Here is a 25,857-nt window from a genome sequence, read left to right as displayed (position 1 = left end):
AATGTACAGTTCTGCAACAGAACACATAAACAGCAAGGTTCAGTAATGTATGATTCTTCAATAAAAAACCTCAACATCAAACCTCAGTAATCTATAGTTTTTCAACAAAACACATCAGCAACAAACTTCAGTAATATATGGTTCTTCATAAAAAACCTCAATAACAAACCTCAGTAATGTATGATTCTTTAACAAAACACATAACAACAAACCTCAGTAATTTATGGATCTTCAACAGAACAGATCAATAACAAAGTTCAGTGAAACATCTCAACAACAAACCTCAGTAACAAATGTTTCTTTAACAAAACACCTCAAAACAAAGTTCAGTAATGTATGGTTCTTCAACAAAACATGTCAACAACAAACCTCAGTAATTTATGGTTCTTCAACAAAGCACATCAACAACAAATCTCAGTAATGTATGGTTCTTTAACAGAACATATCAACAACAAACCTCCGTAACGTATGGTTCTTCAACATAACATTTTAACAACAAATTTCAGTAATGTATGGTTCTTCAACAAAACACATCAAAAAAACAATCCAGTAATGTATGATTCTTTAACAGAACACCTCAACAACAAACCTCATTAATGTATGGTTATTTAACAAAACACCTGAAAAAATGTTGAGTTATGAATGGTATTTCAACGTAAGACCTCAAAAACAAACCTCAGTAATATATAATTCTTTAACGAAACACTTCAAAAACAAACCTCAGTAATCTATGGATCTTCAACAGAACACATCAACAACCAACTTCAGTAATGTATGTTTTATAAGAAAACACATCGACAACCTCAGTAATGTATGGTTCTTAAAAAAAAAACATCTATAACAAATTTCAAAAATGTATGGTTCTTCAATAAAATACCTCAACAACAATCCTCAGTAATGTATGGTTCTTTAACAGAACACCTCAACAACAAGTCTCAGTAATGTATGGTTCTTCATCAGAATACATCAACAACAAAGTTTAGTAGTTATGTTTTTCAATAGAACACATCCAAAAGAATCTTCAGTAATGAAACGTTTTTCAATAAATCACCTAAACAACAATGTTCAGTAGCGTATGTATCTTCAACAGAACACCTAAAAAAAAAATATCAGTCATGTATGATTATCCAACAAAGCACATCAACAAAAAACCTCGGTTATGTATGGTTCTTCAACAGAACACATCAACAATAAACACCACTTATATGTGGTTCTTCAACAAAACATTTCAAAAACAAATTTCAGTAATGTGTGATTTTTAAGAAAACACATCGACAACAAACCTCAGTAATGTCTGGTTCCTTAACAAAACACCACAAAAACATGTTTCAGTAATGTATGGTTATTCAACAGAACATAACAAGAAACATCATTAATATATGGTTTTTTAACAAAACATATCAACAACAAACCTCAGTAATGTATGGTTTTTCAACAAAATACCACCGTAACAAAGTTCAATAATGTATGGTTCTTCAATGAAACACCTCAACAACAAATTTCAGATATCTATGCATCTTCAACAGAACACATGAAAAACAAAGTTCAATAATGTATGGTTCTTCAACAGAACCTATCAACAACCAACCTCAGAAATGTATGGTTCTTCAACAGAAGACATCAGAAAACAACCTCAGTAACGTATGATTTTTAACAAAACACATCGACACAAACCTCAGTAATGTCTGGTTCTTTAACAAAACTCTACAAAAACATGGTTCAGTAATGTATGGTTCTTCAAAAAGCATCTCAACATAAAACCTCAGTGATATATGGTTCTTTAACAAAACACCTTAAAAAACAAAGTTCAGTAATGTATGGATCTTCAACAGAACACCTCAACAACAAACCTCAGTCATGTATGGTTCTTCAACAAAGCATATCAACAAAAAAGATCAGTTATGTATGGTTTTCAACAGAACACCTCAACAACAAACCTCATTAATCTATGTTTTTTCAACAAAACACATCAACAACAATCCTCAGTTATGAATGGTTCTTTAACAGATCACATCAACAACAAAGTTCAGTAACTATTGTTCTTGAACAGAACATATCAACAACAAACGTCAGTAATGTATGGTTCTTCAATAGAACACTTCAACAACAAACTTCAGTAATATAAGGTTCTTCAACAAAACACCTAAAAAAAAAAACTCTTTTATGTGTGATTCTTCACAGCACATATCAACAACAAACTTCAGTAATGTGTGATTTTTAAGAAAACACATCGACAACAAACCTCAGTAATGTCTGGTTCCTTAACAAAACACCACAAAAACATGTTTCAGTAATGTATGGTTATTCAACAGAACATAACAAGAAACATCATTAATATATGTTTTTTTAACAAAACATATCAACAACAAACCTCAGTAATGTATGGTTTTTCAACAATACACCACCGTAACAAATTTCAGTAATGTATCGTTCTTCAACAGAACACATCAAAAACAAAGTTCAGTAATTTATTGTTCTTTAACAAAACACATTAACAAAAAACCTCAGTAATCTATGATTCTTCAACAGAACACATCAACAACAAATTTCAGTTATGTATGATTCTTCACAGTACATATCAACAACCAACTTCAGTAATGTATGTTTTTTAAGAAAACACATCGACAACAAACCTCTGTAACTCTGGTTCTTTAACAAAACACCACAAAAACATTGTTCATTAATGTAGAGTTCTGCAACAGAACACATAAACAGCAAAGTTCAGTAATGTATGGTTCTTCAATAAAAAAACCTCAACATCAAACCTCAGTAACGTATGATTTTTAACAAAACACATCGACACAAACCTGAGTAATGTCTGGTTCTTTAACAAAACTCTACAAAAACATGGTTCAGTAATGTATGGTTCTTCAAAAAGCATCTCAACATAAAACCTCAGGGATATATGGTTCTTCAACAAAACACCTTAAAAAACAAATTTCAGTTGTGTATGATCAGTGATGTCGAGAAACCCACTTGTTGAGAAATATATATGCAAAAACGTCTCGTTTGGGTTGAAACGTTGTTCGCTCTTCTATGTAAAATATTTTCTCAACCCAAACGAGCCGTTTTTGCATATATATTTCAGTTGTGTATGGTCCTTCAACAGAACACCTCAACAACAAACCTCAGTAATGTTTCGTTTTTCAACAAAATACTTCAACAACAAAGTTCAGTAATGTATCGATCTTCAACAGAACACCTCAACAGCAAACCTCAGTCATGTATGGTTTTTCAACAAAGCATATCAACAAAAACATCAGTTATGTATGGTTCTTTAACAAAACTCCACAAAAACATCGTTCAGTAATGTATGGTTATTCAACAGAACACATAAAAAACAAAGTTCAGTAATGTATGGTTCTTTAACAAAACAGATCAACAACAAATCTCAGTAATCTATCATTTCTCAACAGAACACATCAACAACAAACCTCAGTAATCTATCATTTCTCAACAGAACACATCAACAACAAACCTCAGTAATCTATCATTTCTCAACAGAACACATCAACAACAAATTTCAGTAATGTATGGATCTTCAACAGAACATACCAACAATTAACGTATGAAATGTATGTTTCTTCAACAGAAGACATCAACAAAAAACCTCTGTAATGTATGATTTACAACAAAACACATCGACAACAAGCCTTAGTAATGTCTGGTTCTTTAAAAAACACCACGAAAACATGATTTAATAATGTACGGTTCTTCAACAGAGCATATAAACAACCAAACTCAGTTCTTCAACAGAACATAACAGAAAACCTCAGTAATGTAATGTTCTTTAGCAAAACACATCAATAACAAAGTTCAGTAAAACATCTCAACAACAAACCTCAGTAACATATGGTTCTTTTACAAAACCATCTACACAAATGGTAACATTTGCTCAAGAGCAAAGTTCAGTAATGTATGGTTCTTTAACAAAATAGATCAACAACAAACCTCAGTAATTTATCATTTCTCAACAGAACACATCAACAACAAATTTCAGTAATGTATGGATCTTCAACAGAAATATCAACAATTAACGTATGAAATTATGGTTCTTCAACAGAAGACATCAACAAAAAACCTCAGTAATGTTTGGTTTGTTCAACAAAGCACATCAACAACTAACCTCTGTAATCTATGGTTCTTCAACAGAATACATCAACAACAATGTTCAGCAATGTATGGTTCTTCAACAAAACACCTCAACAACAAATTTCAGTGATGTATGGTTTTTCAACAGAACACATCAACAACAAAGTTCAGTAATGTATGACTTCCCAATTGAAGACAGATATATTGAATCCATTAACCATATTGTAATGTGTCGTATCTGTAAAGGTGACGTTACATCTGAATTATAGTTAAATTATCTTCTAATTCACGTTCCTTTAAAAGCTAATATCCTACATTTTCCTGGTAATTTGTAGCTAATAAATATTAATTTATTTTCGTTTATAATTAGTAACATCCTGGTTTTGTGTTAAGTCGTAATTAATTATCTTTAGTGGTGTCTTTTTGTTTCTAATAACCCGCACATTACGTGGAACATTTTTACATTTTCACTCAGATCTTCTGTCTTTATTTATATGTTTATTTTTTCATGTTGAACTTATACAACGAAGCAAACTCACCTCTACTCACTTTCAGTGTTTGCTGTGGAAATAATAGCATGATGATGTACTAAAAATAGCTCAACTGTGATGTGGTACATTATCGATCAACCTGCAGAACCTTAACGGGTAATTAAGTTTGCTCGGAAGTGGAGTAGTCGTGCCGTGTAAACTAGTGACAGGCGCTGTTCGAGTTTTGTTTGTGTTGTTATAAAATTTCATCACATTCATTTAAAAATCTCATACGTACACGACCAATCTTGTTTAACCAAAAACAATCATTTTAAGTAAATCTTTAATTTCAGAAAGCAAGTCTCTACTAATTTTGACTGTTAGTAACTTACAGAGGTTATTCAGTTGAGATTATAGGTCAAAGTTTCAGGAACAAATACCCATAAGCACTTTATTGTGTCTAAATTATAGGTTATGACACTTCGGAACTAATAGCTGAGATTTCAAATAGAGACTTTTTTTTTGCAATTTTTTAGCGTATAAAGTCTGCATACTTGCCACTTACTGTGTGCAAACCGAAAACAAATAAAAATACTTCGATAATGTGGCACTGATTCAGATTTTTACTGTGTGATAACGCTGTTATCAATTGATCCAAATAATGATATCTGGTTGTGATCCAGATTCTTACGGTGTGATAACATTGTCATGAATTTATCCAAATAATATATGGTTGTAATCCAGAATCTTACTGTGTGATAGCATTGTCATCAGTTCATCCAAATAATAATATGTGGTTGTGATCCAGGTTCCTACTGTGTGATAACATTGTTATCAATTGATCCAAATAATATATGGTTGTCATTCAGATTGTTACTGTGTGATAACGGTGTTATCAATTGATCCAAATAATATATAGTTCTGATTCCGATTCTTACTGCGTAATAATGTTGTTATCAATTGATCCAAATAATAATATCTCGTTGGGATCCAGGTTCTTACTGTATGATAAAAATGTTATCTATTGATCCAGATAATAATATTTGGTTGTGATCCAGGTTCTGTTTTCAAGAAACAATAAAAGTCCGATACACTGTCATGTTTGTTTGTCAAACCTCAAATAATAATGATTTAACAGTTTGTAAAAGTGAAGAACACATAAAACGCATTTATTCAATATGAAAAACAACTAGTTCTTCACAGACACGTAATATGTTTTTTCAATGTGTAGAACAAATTAGTCCCTCACAAACATGAAACGCCTTTCTTCAACGTGAAGAACAAATTAATCATTCACAACATGAAAGACGTTTCTTCAACGTTTAGAACAAATTAGTCCTTCACACACACATGAAACATGTTTCTTCAATGTGTACAACAAATTAGTCCGACACACACACACAAACATGAAACATGTTTCTTTGGTGTGTGGTACAAATTGGTCCTTCACAAATATGAAACACGTTTCTTCAACGTGTAGAACAAATTAGTCCTTCACAAACATGAAACATGTTTCTTTAACGTGTAGAACAAATTAGTCCTTCACAAACATGAAACACGTTTCTTTAACGTGTAGAACAAATTAGTCCTTCACAAACATGAAACACGTTTCTTTAACGTGTAGAACAAATTAGTCCTTCACAAACATGAAATACGTTTCTTCAACGTGTAGAACAAATTAGTTCTTCACACACACAAAACACGTTTCTTCAACGTGTAAAACAAATTAGTCCGACACACACACACAAACATGAAACATGTTTCTTTAGTGTGTGGTACAAATTAGTCCTTCACAAATATGAAACACGTTTCTTCAACGTGTAGAACAAATTAGTCCTTCACGAACATGAAACACGTTTCTTCAATGTGTAAAACAAATTATTCCGTCGCGAACATGAAACACGTTTCTTCAACGTGTAAAATAAATTAGTTCTTCACACGCACACATCAAAGGGCAAACAGGCTGGAAAGATCATGAGACAAATAAACATTTCTACTAAACGGTGTTGGTCTCCCGGTATATCTGTAAACCAATAATTGATAAAATTACCAAGATAAACTGAAGTTAGTATCTTAACATCTTACAGCAAACATTGTGGTCCACAATGTGATTTGTTAGTAGAAGACTTGATATAATAGATAGATAGATTAAAACATTAAAGAACTTGCTGTAAAGGTGATTTTGTAATTAGTTATTTATGACTATAAGGATTTTATCGTAAATATAATTAATGCTTAGAGACGAAAAGTGCCGAGGTCAAACGTGGTCTAATGACTAGCGTGTTGAGACAGTTAATTCGAATATTCGTGTTATGTGCTGCAAGCATTGAGGCTGTTGATGCGTTATAAATGTAACGGTCGAGTTCTACTTTAGGGTTAAAATAGCCAACTGGTTAAAGTTGACCACCTACTTTCCTTCTAGACCAGTGGTTCTCAACCAGGGGTGCGAGATAGCGTTCCAGAGGGTGCAAGATAACATTTGTTTTGGCTACCTTGACCTTTATTCTCAAATAAATAATTACTGTAAGGGGTGCCAGAACATATTAAAAAATTTTTAGGGGTGCGAGGCATAAAAAAGGTTGGAAACCACTGTTCTAGACTTTCAATTCACATCCTAGGTTTAGATACCTTTTGGATAGCTTTGCATCAATATGTGAAAGAATTAAACAAACAAGAATACTGTATCCCCGTTTAAATCTAAGAAATCATTGATCCATCCCTGTTTGCTCAGAGTAAAAATAAGGTTTCGATACTTGCGGTAAGCACAGCACGGATAAACAAACAAACAAAAGTAATTATTTGTTTCAAGTTTATGAACACGTTTTTTATACACTCAATGTCCTTCAGTGGTATACAAACAGATTTGATGTATGTGTAGAGCTATAGATACCGTTCATTAGTTTATTATGGTATATAATATTACCTCGTTTCATCCAAGCGTTCTCATAAACTCGTAGATAAGGTTAGGTCTGCTCTCTGTGGTATATTCTTCGCTGTTTGGCTTGTTTTAATTGCATGAGTTAATTATATTATCTTGTTATTTAATATGAAAAGTAATTCTTACATGAAGCAGTTCTGTCTACATGTCTGGATAATTGTGCTTTTGTCATTAGAAATTGGTTGCTAGAGTCAAAACTTTTAAATGTAGAAATATATGAAATAATTAAGACGGTTATTAGTTGATTACAGCAAATTAGCGAACCCTTACGTCGGTTAGTAGCACAAGCTCCGACAAAATATATGCGGTCGAACGTTCGAATCTAAAAATCCTGTATCGCATCTAAGCGGTGAAAATATTCTACATAATGCCATACTAATATGCTCTACATCTTAGAGTGTCAGAAACATCTGTTTTATTAAAGTAAATTTCACTTTCATTTCTATTTCCCTGGGCTTGCGAATGCAACCACGTTTCCCTTTTATTGGGCGTGGGTAATCGAATATACAGCAAGAAGCCACACTCGTCTCATCGACTTACGATTTAAACGCTAAAATAGATAAAGTTTTTTCATCACTGCCAAAATATTTGAATTTGTTCTTACTTGTTGTTCCCTACTCGTGATAAGTCATAGTTATTATTAACAGGATTTAGATTATTAAGAGATACATTTTTAAAGGAAGTTACACGCGATTAACTCAGGTAATAAGTTAAAAAAGGAGAAAATAGAACAGAGTAAAATATAGCAATCATTTGAATGTCAAAATGTTGTTCAGCGGCGCAGTTCAGCCACGGCGGTGTAAAGCTGGCGACATCTATCAAGAGTTTTAAACGTGTAAAGATAGAAGAAAATCGCCCAATCAGAGTCCTTAAAAGGCGATCATGTGACTTCCAACGTCATTCGTCTACAGGTACTTTATATTGTGTCCACTAAAGTCTTCATAAATCTACCAGAGGGTGAAAGTTTTCTGTGTCCACCAGAGGGCGCCATATTTTCGTAGAAAGACACCATATTTAAAGCGATATGATAATATAATTACTGATTACGTTATAACGATTAAAATGGATAATTATGCATTTTGATTATAATACTAATCGAATTTAAGAAGTTATTTGATTATACTGTCTGATGGAGAAGTTATAATAACAGTTGTTAATTTCAAAATAAGACGGTTAATAATGTAATTATGTTGATTATTCATCCAACCAATATATATACGACCCAGCCTATGAAAACAAAATTGAACTCTGATGTCATAACTCCATGGTGGTACGGGATATTTTGTCTTCGAGTTTACAAGTCTGGAAACCTGGTTTCGATACTCGTGGTGAGCAGAGCGCAGATAGCCCATTTCGTAGCTTTGTGTTCAACAAACACTGATTTCATAATGTACTTTATTTTCACTGCAACAACTTTTTATATACTGTTTATGCAATATCCCTTATGGCCAACTTTCTGAGCTGTAATGTAATCTCATTGTAAAAGTTGACAAAAATAAACTAATATTAATTTTAAAATGTTCAATATAATATTTTTAATCAACTTATTTCATATTTTGACTCCTATTCCACTGTTCATTAAGTTAGTATCTAAGTAGTTGTGAAAAGGACTATTTCGTGTGTAGGTTAGCATAAACATAGAAAATCAAACTCTAGATATTGCATATAACGCTAACTAAAGACAATAATCTATGTTTTCAATGTTCCCATGTCTATATAACTGTGTGGATAACTGTGAAAAAGATTTACCAAATTGAGAAACTATCAAAAGAAACTACGTGATTGGATACATGATAAATGGTTATAATTCATTGGATAAATGAATATCAAAAGAAACTACGTGATTGGATAGATGAGAAAATGTGATAATTCATTGGATAAATAAATATAAAAAAAACTACATGATTGTATAGATGAGAAATGGTGATAATTCATTGGAAAAATGAATATCAAAAAAACTACATGATTGAAAAGTTTCCGGCAGTCAAAAAGAAATAATTGATTGAATAACCACGATGCACAAAGTTGCACGATTCCTCCCTAAAAGAATCTCAGTACAAGTGTAATTCCTTCAAAATACATTTATTTACTATTATCAGTGGCGTAGCTGTGGGGGACAAGGGGGTACATCTGTCCCCGGGCGCAGCATCAGGGTGGGAGGCGCCAAATTGATGCTACATAATTAGGAATGAATTTCAGAATAAAATTTTTTCCTCTTTTAACCACTTAATGCCCAGTGTCCCATATATGGGAGTTGCAACGTCATGTGTTACCACAACTTGGGTGTGCTTTGGTCACGTTATACCGTAACGCTGTCTAAACGTTGCGAAAACGTCAGATTGCAACGTCACTTCCTGACGAATAATGGACGTTGCTATGTAACCAGTGATGTCGAGAAACCCACTTGTTGAGAAATTTATATGCAAAAACGGCAAAAGCGTTACCTTTATCTGCTTTTAGAATTTTTATGTTTTTGTCTTGTTTTAGGTTTTTAATGGAATTAATGTCTCTTTTTGTAAGGTTGTTTTTTAGTTTTCTGTTTTGTGAAATTATGTTGATGGTTTTGTGAGAAAATTCTTTGCAAAAATCGTTTAAGATGTTGTTTTTAGGTGTTTCTGGAAAATATAAATTTGTAATTTTACCTGGGAAGTTTGGCTGTTGGATGTCAATAAAATTATCTAAGTTGTCTTCTTTCTGTTGGTTGTGTTTGGTTGTTTCCTTATTTTTCTTCTCTGTAGAAACATTATACGCACACACCTAGACAAAAAGCAAAATCAACCAACGAAAGTAAATACAACTCACGAATCAAAAAACCACGAAACCATATACTGTTGTATACCATATATTCCTGACATCAGCAAACAAATAACCAACATTTGTCAAAAATTAGTAACAAAATATGACATTCCAGTTAATACCAAATTTATTCAAAACCCGGCACAAAACTGAGGTCTATACTATGTAAAACTACACTGACAAACACCACACCAACATTATTTATAAAATACAATGTGATAACTGCCACGACTTCTATATTGAGAAACAAGTAGAAAATGGAAACCAGATTCAAAGAACATAAAAAGTCACCTTCACACGTTTTCGAACACTGCAAGTCAAATAAACACAACATAACCATGGAAAACACTCAAATACTAAATAAAGAAACAAACATAAACAAACGCAAAATTAAAGAAGCCTTACTTATACAACAACTTAAACCCAAAATAAACCAATATAAAGGAACGCCTTTATACCTATATTAATATAATAAAATAAATAAAATTATATATTCAAACATCTAATACCGCCCTCTACATTTCGACACACAGTTACACAACCCCTTTCAAACATGTGGTCAGCTTCCGGTCAGTTACCTCTTTCTTTGTGAACCTGACGATGACCGAAGAAGGTCGAAACGTTGTTCGCTTTTCTATGTAAAATATTTTCTCAACCCAAACGAGCCGTTTTTGCATATAAGTTGCTATGTAACGTTGCCACAACGTCGTAATTGGCCACATTTTTCTATTAAGTTGTCTAAACGTTATGAAAACGTCAAAATGCAGTCACTTCATAGCGAATAATCAACATTGAAATGTAACATTGTGTAAACATTGCGAAATGTAACATTATATGCTGTAAATCAGTGATCAGAACACACATTACACGGATGCTTCACCGAACAATGCCGGTAAATTGTCTATTACTTGATCCAGTTTACGGTATGCTACCATGGCCTCAGTGCCATGTCCTTCGGCAGTAACCGAACGGCTATAACAGATAATTGAAAGGGGGTTTTTAATGACTTTACCAGACCCCCGCAAGTCTGGTAAAACTGGAAACGACGCCAAGGAAATCTGACTGAAGTATCTAAGTGAAGCCAAAAAAAATCTAACACTGCGAATTGCAGATACGAGTCCGAACTTTTCGTGCCTTTTCATCAGTGCAAGCTATCTATGTTTATATTTTGCGGTCAACTCTTCGATGGGAGAGGCTGAAAACTGCTCTTGGTGCATCAGTGAGTTCAAAGTCAGAAACCCATTGGAGTGCCAGAGTAGAAGCTGTTAAACCCATACATGATCAACTAGAACAATTGGTTGAACTACTGGAAAATATTGCGGATGATCAGGAGGAAAATTCAGATATAAGAAGTGATGCAGTTCAGTTGTTACATCGGATTCCAACATTTGAGTTTTTGGTTCTGGAATATTCTACTTGCCAAGATTGACCGGGTTCAGAAAAGGCTTCAGGACCACACCATGAATTTCTATAATGCTGCTAAAGATATTCAGGCTTTACTAGGGTATTTCCTAGAAAACAGTGATGCCATATGCAAGAATTATCTTAAAGAAGCAAAGGAGCTGTGCAGTTCTTGTGATGTCCAAATTGAGAGACGGCAAAGGAAGAAGGAAAAAATGCCCGGAGAAACAGCAGAGGATGTAGGATTCACAGCAGAAAATGAAATGCTACGACTGATGAAAAGTATGATTGACAAAATACACACAGAAATGGGAAACAGATTCATCAGCTTGAAGAAACTGGACTCTAGTTTTGGCTTTCTTTTAGACATAAAGAAACTGATGTCCACAACTTCTTGAAACAGAGATGCTTTTTTATAGGAAGCTCTTATGATACAGACTTGGATGGCTTGGAGATGTTCAGTGAAATAATGGACTGCCGAATACTACTCAAGACAAGGGCTGATGTTAAGCTTTCGACACCAGAGGACCTGCTTCGCTTCATTGTGCAGTATGGGGATGATGTATTTCCAGATCTGAGAGTTGGTCTGCAGATCTTACTGACTGTTGCAACATCTATTGCCAATTGTGAAAGGTCTTTAAGTAAGTTAAAACTTATCCTGTCTTACCTGAGATCATCCATGGGACAGGAGAGATTGTTAAGCTTGGCTTTGCTGAGTGTGGAGCGAGAGGTTACCGACAGCATAAATTTTGAGAAACTAATCGATAAATTTGCAGCAGCAAAGGCAAGAAGAATTTTTCTTTAAAGTTACATAATTACATTCAAACATTATATCAAACTATTTCTTTTACTTTATGTTAACTTTCCAGGTTACTATATCCAAAGTAATGTTTTAAGTTTTCGCAATGTTATATTTGACTATTATTTTAGTATAAAATAATTCTGCATTAATTTTTTTATATACATTCTTGTTTCTGATTCTGTTTTTCTCTGTTATTCAATTATATCTTCAAAGTACCATTGTTACCCCAATTATTTCACTTTTTTCATCTCTTTCATACCCTAAAAATACGCCACGAAATACAGGTTTTCATGTTCTCAAACTCACAAATTTCCGGGAAAGCATGACGGATCCCCTTATGGCTTATATTTTGTCACGAGGGGACGCGAAAACTGACTTTATCCCTGGGCGCTGAGAACCATAGCTACGCCTCTGAGTATTATTTTAAAAATTAAATGAAAAATTTGACAAATTGCTTCAAATTTCTTTATTTAAATATGTTTTATATACAGCTAAAGTTATGCGTATTATAGACACTCGTTTCATATTAAACTGCATTTCATGTGTCACTTCAAGTCTAATGTGTAAATTTTGTAATAATCATAGTTATGGTTTATTTTAAATACAAATATTCCTATTTTTGGCTACATAAAAATTATGCTCTTTGTATGAAATGTTTCAGATAATTCAAGCATACTTATGTGTTTATAAAAAATATTCCGTATCGGGACATCACCTTCATAGTAAAGAAAATGGTTTTATATGGGCATAAAGTTCGCTATAATATGGTAACTAACACGGGCCAAGAAGAGGGGTTAAAAAAACGATGGTTTTACCTCATCTCTCGTTAATTACTTGTTACTGTAATTATTAAGTTTAATACTATTTATATCATAATAACAGTAGTGTCGCTCACTAGGTGGCGATACTAGTACAAATGTATTAATTGTTTGAAGTATTTGAAGTTTCAAATGATTAACAATAACGCGGTTAAGCAAATGCAGCTTCATAAAAACACACCCATAATACATAAAAAGTGAGAAAAATCTAGTACAGTAATTACAATAAAATAAAAAATGTTTCATAACGAAACACAGCCTTAACATAAGCTACTAACACAACTGTAGTAGTCTATAATTTGGAACTAGAGATCATACGGAGGTAATCCACTCAACAGCGCTCTACGATCCACTCTAAGAACCTGACAGCCACTTTTATAACGCACTCGTAGTTTAAAGTGCAGAGAATATTTTATGGTGTAGCACAGGTTCCAACTTGATATACCAACTCTGAAATCTAGAGTTCTGTCGCAGAATGAAACGGCAGACCAACAAGTATCAAGCATGTTAAAATTACTTGGCACTTGTGTAGTGTCAAGCATTTTAAAAAAACTCACGTGAGGTTTTTAAACAATTTTCATGCATGTTTAATAGATAAACGACACACATACACTAAACTAACGATGAAACTTTTAAATCAACCATAACAGCTAATCTGTCTGTTACTTCTATCTCACAATTTGTTCGTGTTTTGATGATACAATACACACAGAAGGTAGGAATTCCAGATTTAGCAGTTTTAGAGCCCCCAGGTAGCTCAGCGCCGAGTCTTATAACCTATAACGTTAAAATTCGGGTTTCAACAGCCGCAATGGAAATTGGGTAACTTAACAAACAAATAATCACCTGTTTCTCTTCAACAGAAATCTTTGTGTTACTGACACGAGAGACTCTCTGTTGACCGTCTTCATACCCACATTTGCAGGATGAATGATCGAATCTCTTCACCGAAAATATATTAAAATGTGGCGATCAATCTGAACATTCTGTAACCTAAAAACTGAGCTGGTGGTGAGTAATGTTGACTTGTCGCCTTCCATCTAGACTATCGTTTAGGACCAAGCATCGCAGATACTCCCCCAACCTAAGTGATTTGTACAAAATTTAACAAACAAGTAAATCTTTAAAGGTCTAGGATCGTCATTTAAGAGAAGAAACTTTATGCTCATAAATAGCTTGACTGGTTGTGTTAGCCCTAAAATTACTTCACAGTTGTCAGTGAATTCGTAAAAAAATCATTTCTTTCTCCCCTGCCCCTTTTTAAGTATTTTTTACATGAAGGAAAACTGTTAATTTTTCCACCCTTCCGCTTTGTTGGTTTGTTTTGAATTTCGCGCAAAGCTACACGAGGGCTATCTGTGCTAGCCGTCCCTAATTTAATAGTGTAAGACTAGAGCGGGTCGCGGGTTCGCATCCCCGTCGCGCCAAACATGCTCGCCCTTTCAGCCGTGGGGGCGTTATAATGTGACGGTCAATCCCACTATTCGTTGGTAAAAGAGTAGCCCAAGACTTGGCGGTGATGACTAGTTGCCTTCCTTCTAGTCTTACACTACTAAATTAGGGACGGCTAGCACAGATAGCCCTCGAGTAGCTTTGTGCGAAATTCAAAAAACAAACAAGACTAACGAGAAGGCCGCTAGACATCACCACCCACCGCCAACTCTTGGGCTACTCTTTTACCAACGAATAGTGGAGTTAACCGTCACATTATAATATTCCGACGGCTGAAAAGGCGAGCATGTTTGGTGTGACGGGGATTCGAACCTGCAACCCTCAGATTAGGATCGAGTGCCTTAACCACCTGACTCTATTGTGGTATCGAGAAATATGGAAAAGGTGGCTCTACTAGCTAGAGAAAAAGAAAACAGATGGACTCAGAACAACCCTCTGACATCGTGTGCAACAACAAGTACTACAAGTGAATTTCTCAGCCACACGAAAAATTGCCTCTCTGTAACATAAATAAACTGCAACAAATTGTTCAGAATTTGTATGAAGAGCCCTCTAACGCTGTCAGAAAGTTAAATGTGAATTAATAATATAAAATATATAAAATTCTTAACAGATAGTATCTGATTTGGATTTAAATCGACTGTGGATTGAGGCTTGGTATGACTTGACGGCTAGAACACTTGACTCGTAATCTTAGGCTGCGAAACCAAATTCTGTCACCGTACATATTCGTTTCTCTTTTTTTTTTCAGCTTTGGAGAATCATATGTGTCGCTTAATTCTACTTGTTCACTAGTAAAGAGTTGGTGGTGAGTAGCGTTGCCTAACTGCCTTTCATTTTCTCTTCCATTTTCAAAATTATGGAGATAAGCTTTACCCAAAATTCACGATAATGAACAAACACCATAAACTTCATAGCTTAATATCAAAGATAATAATTGATTTATAGCTGAGACTGTTAGTTTAACCGAATGAAAAATAATGGCATTATGAGAATTACTAAAATAATCTAAATCTATAGATATATATATAAATTTATGTGTCCAAGGTCTAGCCTTGGTTTGTTTTTTGTTGTTTTTTTAATTTCGCACAAAGCTACTCGAGGGCTATCTGTGCTAGCCGTCCCTAATTTAGCAGTGTAAGACTAGAGGGAAGGCAGCTAGTCATCACCATCCACCGCCAACTCTTGGGCTACTCTTTTACCAACGAATAGTGGGATTGACCGTAACATTATACACCCCCACGGCTGGGAGGGCGAGCATGTTTAGCGCGACGCGGGCGCGAACCCGCGACCTTCGGATTACGAGTCGCACGCCTTACGCGCTTGACCATGCCAGGCCCTAGCCTTGGTTATATAGGCTCTACAAACGTTGTCTAAGCTCACGTATTAAAGAGCATACATAAAACACAATAGATAATTCTGGATTCTTTAATTTTTATTATATTTAAACCTTCATGTTCTATTCTGTAGTTTTCTTTCTGATTAAATGAATACAGCAATTTGGCAACGCATACTGTTTTTATTTAAATAAGATAGAATAAAAAAATGATTAGGTATAGTAATGTTATCATTTCAAGGTGACAAATGTTTTTTATGTATATTTAATTTTCTCTGAAACATCGCCCCCTAGTAGAAGCTACGTAATTTTTGTTTTACGCCAGGTAAGGAAGAAAAGAAGTATGTGGTAGGTGGTTTAGTCATTTTATTAGATTATCAAAAAAAAAGTGTAAACCGCATTGATGTTGAGTTAATCGTATCGTGTTATAGATTCGTATTTGATGTTCTCGTAGAAAAATTAAAGACTTTACTGTGATATATAGTTACATATATCGAGTAAACTTAACGTATTTTATTCTTTAACACTAGTTTACGTTATGTCGGTATCGTTGACAATGTAACAATAGGCTTGTTGGGAGTTGGAAAGAAGTGAAGTTTTATTATAATTTGCATTACTGATAGAGGTTAGTCTATTGTATATCATAGACAGCCAGCCTAATTTGAATCTTTTCACAGTCAGGGTAACAATGTAACGCTGCTGTAATTTGTAAACAGTAACTAAAACTGTGACAGTATGAGTCATGGCCATTGTGCTTATTTTTTGTAGTTAATAGTTATATCCTGGTTTTGACACAAATTAAAACTTTCCACATCTCGTTTAGTTTCGTTTTCGAAAGCCGAAATAATTGTTACTTGTTGAATGCCGTATACTGGTTAACAACATGTCTTTCAAACATTCTAATTCAAAAAACGTCGATGAAGAACCTCATTCGGCAGCAAGTTTTCATGTTGGAGGTGATGATGAGGGTGGCACTGTTAATAGAAATATGATTAATTTGAATAGGTCAGACGAAAATCCTATTAATCATAACCTCAACTCTGCCATTGACCAACAACCAGTGTCTGGCTTTGAAGAACAACCAAATATTCCTTGCCATTCTTTCACAGAACCAGCAAGTAATACTACTGGTTTGAGAAGGTCATGCTCATTTACCCCACATATGAGAGATCGTATGAGAAGAAAACTTCAGTTTTTTTTTATGAATCCAATTGAAAAATGGCAAGCTAAAGGTAGATTCCCATGGAAGCTAGGACTTCAGGTGATCAAAATAATATTTATAACTGTCCAGCTAGCTCTGTTTGGCTATGATGCTTCCAAGTACAGACAACAACATGAAAATACTGTTAAAACTTTCAGACATGTATTTTTGAGAGGCTGGGATGCAACACGTGAAATTGTTTCATACCCACCAGCAGCTGGACAGTATGCAGTATATACAAAACCAGAATTTTTCCAGTCTATTGACAATGTAATTCATAAATATGCCACTGTTACAAACACTACAATTGGATCTTATGGCTATGATAGTGATGATGGTGGAATGTCTTCATTGTGGTTCTGTAAAAGACAATATAGAAAAGGAGAGGTGTTTCCATTTAATGTGACTTTGAATTATGACAGTACTTCAGTTGATAGTTGTCTGGAAATCCCCTCTTTGTATCCAGCTGGAGACAAGAGATGGGAAAACTTTCATATGAAATATTTCCTAAAAGAACATAATAGTTCAATTAATTTCAATAACTTGATTTATGCTGAATTGAAGTTTAGTCTGAAAACTGTGTTTTTAAAATCTCTGACAAAATTTGACAGTCCAGACTGTTTTCTCTTTGACATAGTAATCAAGTTTGATAATTCTCTTCATGATGGTCAAGTCCTGGTTCTTTTAAATGCTGAATCAAAGAAACTGATTTGTAGTAGCAATGTTCAGTATGTTGAAACAGATAAAGTTGATTACTACTGGAGGCAAGTTTTGAATGGCTTAGTTATTTTTTTGTGTATTATGTCACTAGTTCTCTGTGGAAGATCACTTTACAAAGGGCAGTTACTACGACAACAAACTACCGTGTTTTTTAACAAGCAGTATGGTAAATCCTTGTCCTTTCAGGATCAACTGGAATTTGTTGACTTTTGGTATGTGTTGATAATTGTTAATGACTGTTTGATAATTATAGGTTCTGCAATGAAGTTTCAAATAGAGCAAAAAATTATTGAGGGTGACCAGTATAACATTTGTTCAATTTTACTTGGTACTGGAAACCTTCTCGTGTGGCTAGGAATACTCCGCTACTTGGGATTTTTCAGTAAGTATAATGTTCTTATTCTTACGTTAAAGACGGCTTTACCTAACGTTCTGCGATTCACATTGTGTGTTATGCTACTGTACTGTGGCTTTTGTTTCTGTGGTTGGGTTGTTTTGGGTCCCTACCACATCAAGTTCCGTTACCTGAGCACTGCGTCTGAATGTCTGTTTGCCATGATGAATGGGGATGACCTCTTTGCTACATTTGCCATCCTTAACACACACAGTGACCTCGTGTGGTGGTTCTCTAGGATATATCTCTATGTCTTTATAAGTCTGTTTATTTATGTTGTTATTAGCTTGTTTATAGCAGTTATCATGGATTCATATGACACTATCAAGAGGTATCATGAGCAAGGCTTTCCAAAGACAGATCTGCAGGAGTTCATCTCAGAAGGTAACGAGGGAGCAACTAGTGGAGTGTATCGCCAAGATTCAACAAATAAACAGTTTATGGATTATTTGATCATGTGGTGCTTGAGACCATGTCAACCAAGACAGAGAGAATATGAACAGTTTTAAATAAAAGATTACTTTGAGAACCAGTTAGTAATATCCATTGTGTGTTGCATCATGTGATAGGTTCATCATGTAAGACTTAAATGTTCAGTGTTATTTGTGACAAATGTGGGATTCAACAGTAGAACTAAATCTTTTGTTAGGTTTAGTGGAATAAGATTATCATATACTCATTTTTAATTAAAAATTACTTTATGTAAGTATGTTTACAGAAAGGGATTATAAAATATTAAGATTTTTTGATTAAAATACTAAAATATGCAAGCTATTTCAAGGTGTACATGATACTCTATGCTATGTAGGCAGAATAAGATACGATTTATATGGAATGTAAACAAGATAAAATGTATGACTTATAAAATGTTGTGTAAACAAGATAAGATGTATGGCTTATAAACTGTTGTGTAAACAAGATGTAAGGCTTATAAACTATGTCATGTGAACAAGATGTATGGCTTATAAACTGTTGTGTAAACAAGATGTAAGGCTTATAAACTATGTCATGTGAACAAGATGTATGGCTTATAAACTGTTGTGTAAACAAGATGTAAGGCTTATAAACTATGTCATGTGAACAAGATGTATGGCTTATAAACTGTCGTGTAAACAAGACAAGATGTAGGGCTTATAAAACTGTCACGTGAACAAGATGTATGGCTTATAAACTGTCGTGTAAACAAGATCAGATGTATGGCTTATAAACTATATCATGTAAACAAAGGATATATGGCTTATAAACTTAAGGACATGTAAAGATTTATAATACAGTTATGTAATTTTAGTTACTAGATAGGGATCACTTGAAGTGTCTTGTTTTTTGTTTTTTAAAGGCTTGCATGTATAATGTATTTTCACCTGTTGTTGCAGGTGCCAACATAACTTCTTTACAGGAAGGAATATATATATATTACAATATAAATATATATGATGTATGTATACTGTATAATTCTCTGTATAGTGATTTCATTTACAGTTTACAAGTTAACTCCATTTTGAAAGATATGTGTAAAACTTTTATCTATTTATTCACTAAATTAGCTTCAGGATCTCTCAGATCAAGGAATATTTTGTGTGGTTTTTCTTTTTATCCTTACAGTTTGAGGAGGAATCTATATTATTATGCATGAATTTAAATCTTTAATTTGTCTTTTTAATAACAATAAACATTTGTACAAGTTTTATTATTTTCAAAAAGAATGACAGTAAAATACTGTATACTGGGTTATAGTGTAAACTTCTTGAGTTTGACCATGTAACGAGAGATATCTTTATTTAGAGTAAATTTAAAATAAACTTCAATTTCATTTTATAATAATGTGAAATAATTTCACAACTTTAAGAAAGACAGTTAAATTTCTTGTTGTATCTGTCTAATGCACAGTTAGAATTGAAATAATATTACAATAGTGTTATTTTGAGATGAATCACTAGGAATATTCTGCTCAGGTCAAACAAGAAAGATCTGTAACATTGTATAAGGGCTAACATTATAAACCGTTATGTAATAAAATGATTTGATAATTTTTCTCAATGACCAACAAAACTTAGGTTTTTTTTTAATAATATTTGGGTCCACCTCTAAAATTGTTGTGAAATTCTTTATGGTATCGGTAAAAATACTTTGTAATCTATTTGGATGTGGGTTTAAGAAAATGGAAGGAGAAATAACACAGTCAATCTAAGACATTTTAATTGTAAAATAATTATTTTCTTTGCAGTCTTTTTGATGTACTGTAAAACTTGGAATGAAAAATCTTTCAGAGATTTGGGTATTAACTTGAAATATATTTATGTCTGCATTATTTTAATACAAAGTTATTTAATGAGCATTTATAAATATTTTGTTTTTTCTTGGTCAAAAATTGGTAAATAGAAAAACTTTAAAAATAAAATGAAAATAAGTGACAAAAATATATATGAAATGTGCTGGTGATTTAATGTCTTTCTTTTGAATGAAGTAGTTTAAGTGACTGTGATATAAAAAGGTTTTATAACATAATAAATAAAAGTAGAGGTCTGGAAGTATGTGACGTAAATGTTTTTGAGACACGTTTTATGTTTGTATATTGGTAGATGTGCTTTTGTTTTATATAATTAAATATCTGTTTTGTCACATTAGCTCACTGTAGTCTCCATTTTGATTTTGCTTCAAATGTCAAACTCCAGAACAAGTTCTGTATTTCTGAAAACACTATTTCAAGTGTATTTGTAGTAAACATTGTTATACAACTTTGCTGTTGTTCACTTCATTTTTGTTATGTTTAAATTGTTTGAAATTTCTGAATCAGTTAATACTTTTGAATTTCTATGAGAAATCTAGAAACAGGGACGACAGGCTATAACTCACACACACTGGTTTGAGGGTCAACTCTTCCATCCCACACAAAAAACTTAATTTATCTTAAATGTTGACAGCTTTTGAAGGTTGTAGTTTTTATCTACACCTCTATTGTGTACTTACAAAGGTTTATCAGTTAAACAGGACTATTAAATATTGGTAATAAGTAACATTGGTTCTGTACTGACAGGTCTTGATACCTAATGTACGATACTGGTGTAACAATGTTGAACATTGTTACATAGAGTGATGCTAGTAGATATTGATACATAATAGGTAGTATTAGTTCAAAGCTGGTATACACTTCTATATAATAATAGGTAGTACAAGTTAAAGGTTAATATACATTGGTATATAATAATAGGTAGTGCTAGTTTAAGGTTGGTATACAATAATAGGTACTGCTGGTTCAAGGTTAGTATACACTAGTATATAATAATAGGTAGTGCTAGTTTAAGGTTGGTATACAATAATAGGTACTGCTGGTTCAAGGTTAGTATACACTAGTATATAATAATAAGTAGTGCTAGTTTAAGGTTGGTATACAATAATAGGTACTGCTGGTTCAAGGTTAGTATACACTAGTATATAATAATAGGTAGTGATAGTTTAAGGTTGGTATACAATAATAGGTACTGCTGGTTCAAGGTTAGTATACACTAGTATATAATAATAAGTAGTGCTAGTTTAAGGTTGGTATACAATAATAGGTACTGCTGGTTCAAGGTTAGTATACACTAGTATATAATAATAAGTAGTGCTAGTTTAAGGTTGGTATACAATAATAGGTACTGCTGGTTCAAGGTTAGTATACACTAGTATATAATAATAAGTAGTGCTAGTTTAAGGTTGGTATACAATAATAGGTACTGCTGGTTCAAGGTTAGTATACACTAGTATATAATAATAGGTAGTGATAGTTTAAGGTTGGTATACAATAATAGGTACTGCTGGTTCAAAATTAGTATACACTAGTATATAATAATAAGTAGTGCTAGTTTAAGGTTGGTATACAATAATAGGTACTGCTGGTTCAAGGTTAGTATACACTAGTATATAATAATAGGTAGTGCTAGTTTAAGGTTGGTATACAATAATAGGTAGTGCTGGTTCAAAATTAGTATACACTAGTATATAATAATAAGTAGTGCTAGTTTAAGGTTGGTATACAATAATAGGTACTGCTGGTTCAAGGTTAGTATACACTAGTATATAATAATAGGTAGTGCTAGTTTAAGGTTGGTATACAATAATAGGTACTGCTGGTTCAAGGTTAGTATACACTAGTATATAATAATAGGTAGTGCTAGTTTAAGGTTGGTATACAATAATAGGTAGTGCTGGTTCAAAATTAGTATACACTAGTATATAATAATAAGTAGTGCTAGTTTAAGGTTGGTATACAATAATAGGTACTGCTGGTTCAAGGTTAGTATACACTAGTATATAATAATAAGTAGTGCTAGTTTAAGGTTGGTATACAATAATAGGTACTGCTGGTTCAAAATTAGTATACACTAGTATATAATAATAAGTAGTGCTAGTTTAAGGTTGGTATACAATAATAGGTAGTGCTGGTTCAAGGTTAGTATACACTAGTATATAATAATAGGTAGTGCTAGTTTAAGGTTGGTATACAATAATAGGTAGTGCTGGTTCAAAATTAGTATACACTAGTATATAATAATAAGTAGTGCTAGTTTAAGGTTGGTATACAATAATAGGTACTGCTGGTTCAAGGTTAGTATACACTAGTATATAATAATAGGTAGTGCTAGTTTAAGGTTGGTATACAATAATAGGTACTGCTGGTTCAAGGTTAGTATACACTAGTATATAATAATAGGTAGTGCTAGTTTAAGGTTGGTATACAATAATAGGTAGTGCTGGTTCAAAATTAGTATACACTAGTATATAATAATAAGTAGTGCTAGTTTAAGGTTGGTATACAATAATAGGTAGTGCTGGTTCAAAGTTAGTATACACTAGTATATAATAATAAGTAGTGCTAGTTTAAGGTTGGTATACAATAATAGGTACTGCTGGTTCAAGGTTAGTATACACTAGTATATAATAATAGGTAGTGCTAGTTTAAGGTTGGTATACAATAATAGGTAGTGCTGGTTCAAGGTTAGTATACACTAGTATATAATAATAGGTACTGCTGGTTCAAGGTTGTATACACTAGTATATAATAATAGGTAGTGTTAGTTTAAGGTTGTATACAATAATAGGTAGTGCTGGTTCAAAGTTAGTATACACTAGTATATAACAATAGGTAGTGCTGGTTCATGGTTAATATATAATAAATAATAGGTAGTGTTGGTTCAAGGCATGTAGACATTGGTATATAATAATAGACAGTGTTGGTTATCCTTACTTTAACCATTTATTTGTGGGTAGTTTTGATTTTGAATAAAAAATTAGTTTTAGAGATTGTAATGTTTAAAAATGGAAGTAGCTTTATACATTTTAATGGTAAATGTTTACATCAGCAAAGAATGTAGTAATTATATATTTAAAAACAACTTGTATGGGTAGAGAAAACACTAATTGAGGAGCGAACAACGTTTGATATTCTTTGGCCATCGTCAGGTTCCGATGACTGAAGAAGGTTGAAATGTTGTTTGCTGCCTATTAGTGCTTTCTCTATCCATACCAACTGGTTTTAAATATATAATTTTCTCTACAAGTAGGTTTTCTCATCATCATGGAGAATGTAATAATGGTTAATAGTGAAATGCTGACATGAACTATTAATATTTACTTTGACCTATTTTCTGATTACAGAACTTTTTTACAATATTCCAAATACCTTAAACTAAGTATCCTAAGTGAAAACTTCACTTTAGACAGGTTGATTTTTATTTTGTTTTTTCGCTACAGAGAGTTAACATAAAAGGAAATACTTGTCTTACGCATACATACACAATGTACAAAAGTATCTTTACATGTAACATTGAAAGATACAAAAATCCACTAATCTCTGCCACAAGAGTGTTTTTCCAAATACCTTGGTAACACCCTCTGAATAAAGCTGTTCAATAACTAAAGAACCAGAGAAAGATACTAAGTACCTTAAAACCAGACCATATAGTTATAAATTATGGAGGTTTGGTAATTATAAATGGACATGAATTTTTTTTTTTAGTGCAGTGAAGAAGTGTGCTGAATTCATCGTAAAGCCTAGAGAAAGTGAGAAGTCCTTTATTTCAAATGTATATGTTGTATCCAGCAGTTACAACCCTATCAAAAACTCTTTGTAAAACAAATCCTAATACTTAGTACAAAAAATGGTTTGGATATAAAAATTATGTAGATGTTAGTATACAAAACAAAATGTTAAGAGTTAAATTGGCATGTTTGCTTTTATTTTGATTCTCATTATATATGAACTAAACTTTAAACCTTGTAAAGGGAACAACAGGAATGTTTAAAGTGACAGTGGAGACCTTTCTTGGCCACTTGCTGGCAGTGAGGGAAGGGAAACAACACTATGATAACATCAGTAATGTGAGCCATTTAAAATCTGTATAATTACCTGAGATTTATAGTGAAAATTGTAGTAAACTAGAAGATGTTGAAATCATGGTTTTTTGACACATGCCCTCTTCTTGAAAGGTCACATTGAGTAAAAGTCATGCTAACTTTCTCCATTTTGCTTGTAGTTTGGTAATGAGGAATGTGTGTCAGAAAAAAGTTGACTGGACTATAAGATATATGAGATTTTAGTGTGTACTCTTGACCTTGAAGGTCAAGGTCATGTTGAGTAAGGGCCTTCCTTATACTGTTAATTAAACAGTCAGAGACAGAAATATTTCTCAAGAATAATTTTATGTATCCGTCAAGTAAAAAGAAAAGGTTGTGCTGAATCAGGATCAAAGGTCACACATACAGGATACAGAAGTGTATTATTAGTTCAATAAATCATAATTATTTATACCAATTTGTTTACATGTAAATTTTTAATAAAACATTTTTTAACTAATTTTGTCACATAATTATATTTTACGAGCTGTCTTAATTGGTGTACACTATGAGAGAAGGATATTTCTAACAATACATTTGTGTACATTTTACCAGTATTTTGAAAAAAGAACTCAAAGTATGAACTAATAAAATAAATCAATAGTGTATATTTATATCCATACTTTAATTCTCATACAACTTACTTTATAACTACGTTATTTCCCACCTACTGTAGTCCATATTACAGTATTAGTGTTACAGTTACTTTACTTTTACTATCACTAATACACCTCCACAGTCTCAGTGTTAGTTGATACTCTGATTGGTTCTTGAGAGAGAAGATTAAAACCTTCCTGGGTCAAAATAAACAGATTTATTGGTTATCTTAGTCTTGTTCACTGACCATATGAAAAGTAAGGAGTTTTCAGATCTAGCCCTGTCACTTTAATGGTATGACTTTGTGCATTGGTTGCCATTTTTCTTAGCAAAAATGTAATGTTTAATATTTTTACTATAAAACTTCAAACTTTTACAACAACAACAAAAATAGGAGTAAAAGTTATTCCGAAACTGTTGAGTCATTATCTAAACAAAGGTAGGAATGACCAAGGATGTATGTTTGGA

The 25,857-nt window shown here is 32.9% G+C and overlaps 1 protein-coding gene across 1 annotated transcript; it reads left to right on the top strand.

The window, feature by feature from the left end:
- Positions 1 to 16,413: 16,413 nt before the first annotated feature.
- LOC143253976 (mucolipin-3-like) lies at positions 16,414 to 21,159 on the top strand. The gene has a single exon (XM_076508655.1). It carries the CDS (start codon positions 16,989 to 16,991, stop codon positions 18,927 to 18,929), a length of 1,941 nt encoding a protein of 646 aa, XP_076364770.1. The 5' UTR covers positions 16,414 to 16,988; the 3' UTR covers positions 18,930 to 21,159.
- The last annotated feature ends 4,698 nt before the right edge of the window (positions 21,160 to 25,857 follow it).

This window comes from Tachypleus tridentatus, chromosome 6, assembly GCF_004210375.1.
Source record: "Tachypleus tridentatus isolate NWPU-2018 chromosome 6, ASM421037v1, whole genome shotgun sequence".
Taxonomy (NCBI): Eukaryota; Metazoa; Arthropoda; class Merostomata; order Xiphosura; family Limulidae; genus Tachypleus; species Tachypleus tridentatus.
This window is presented reverse-complemented; position numbering and strand designations above follow the sequence as displayed.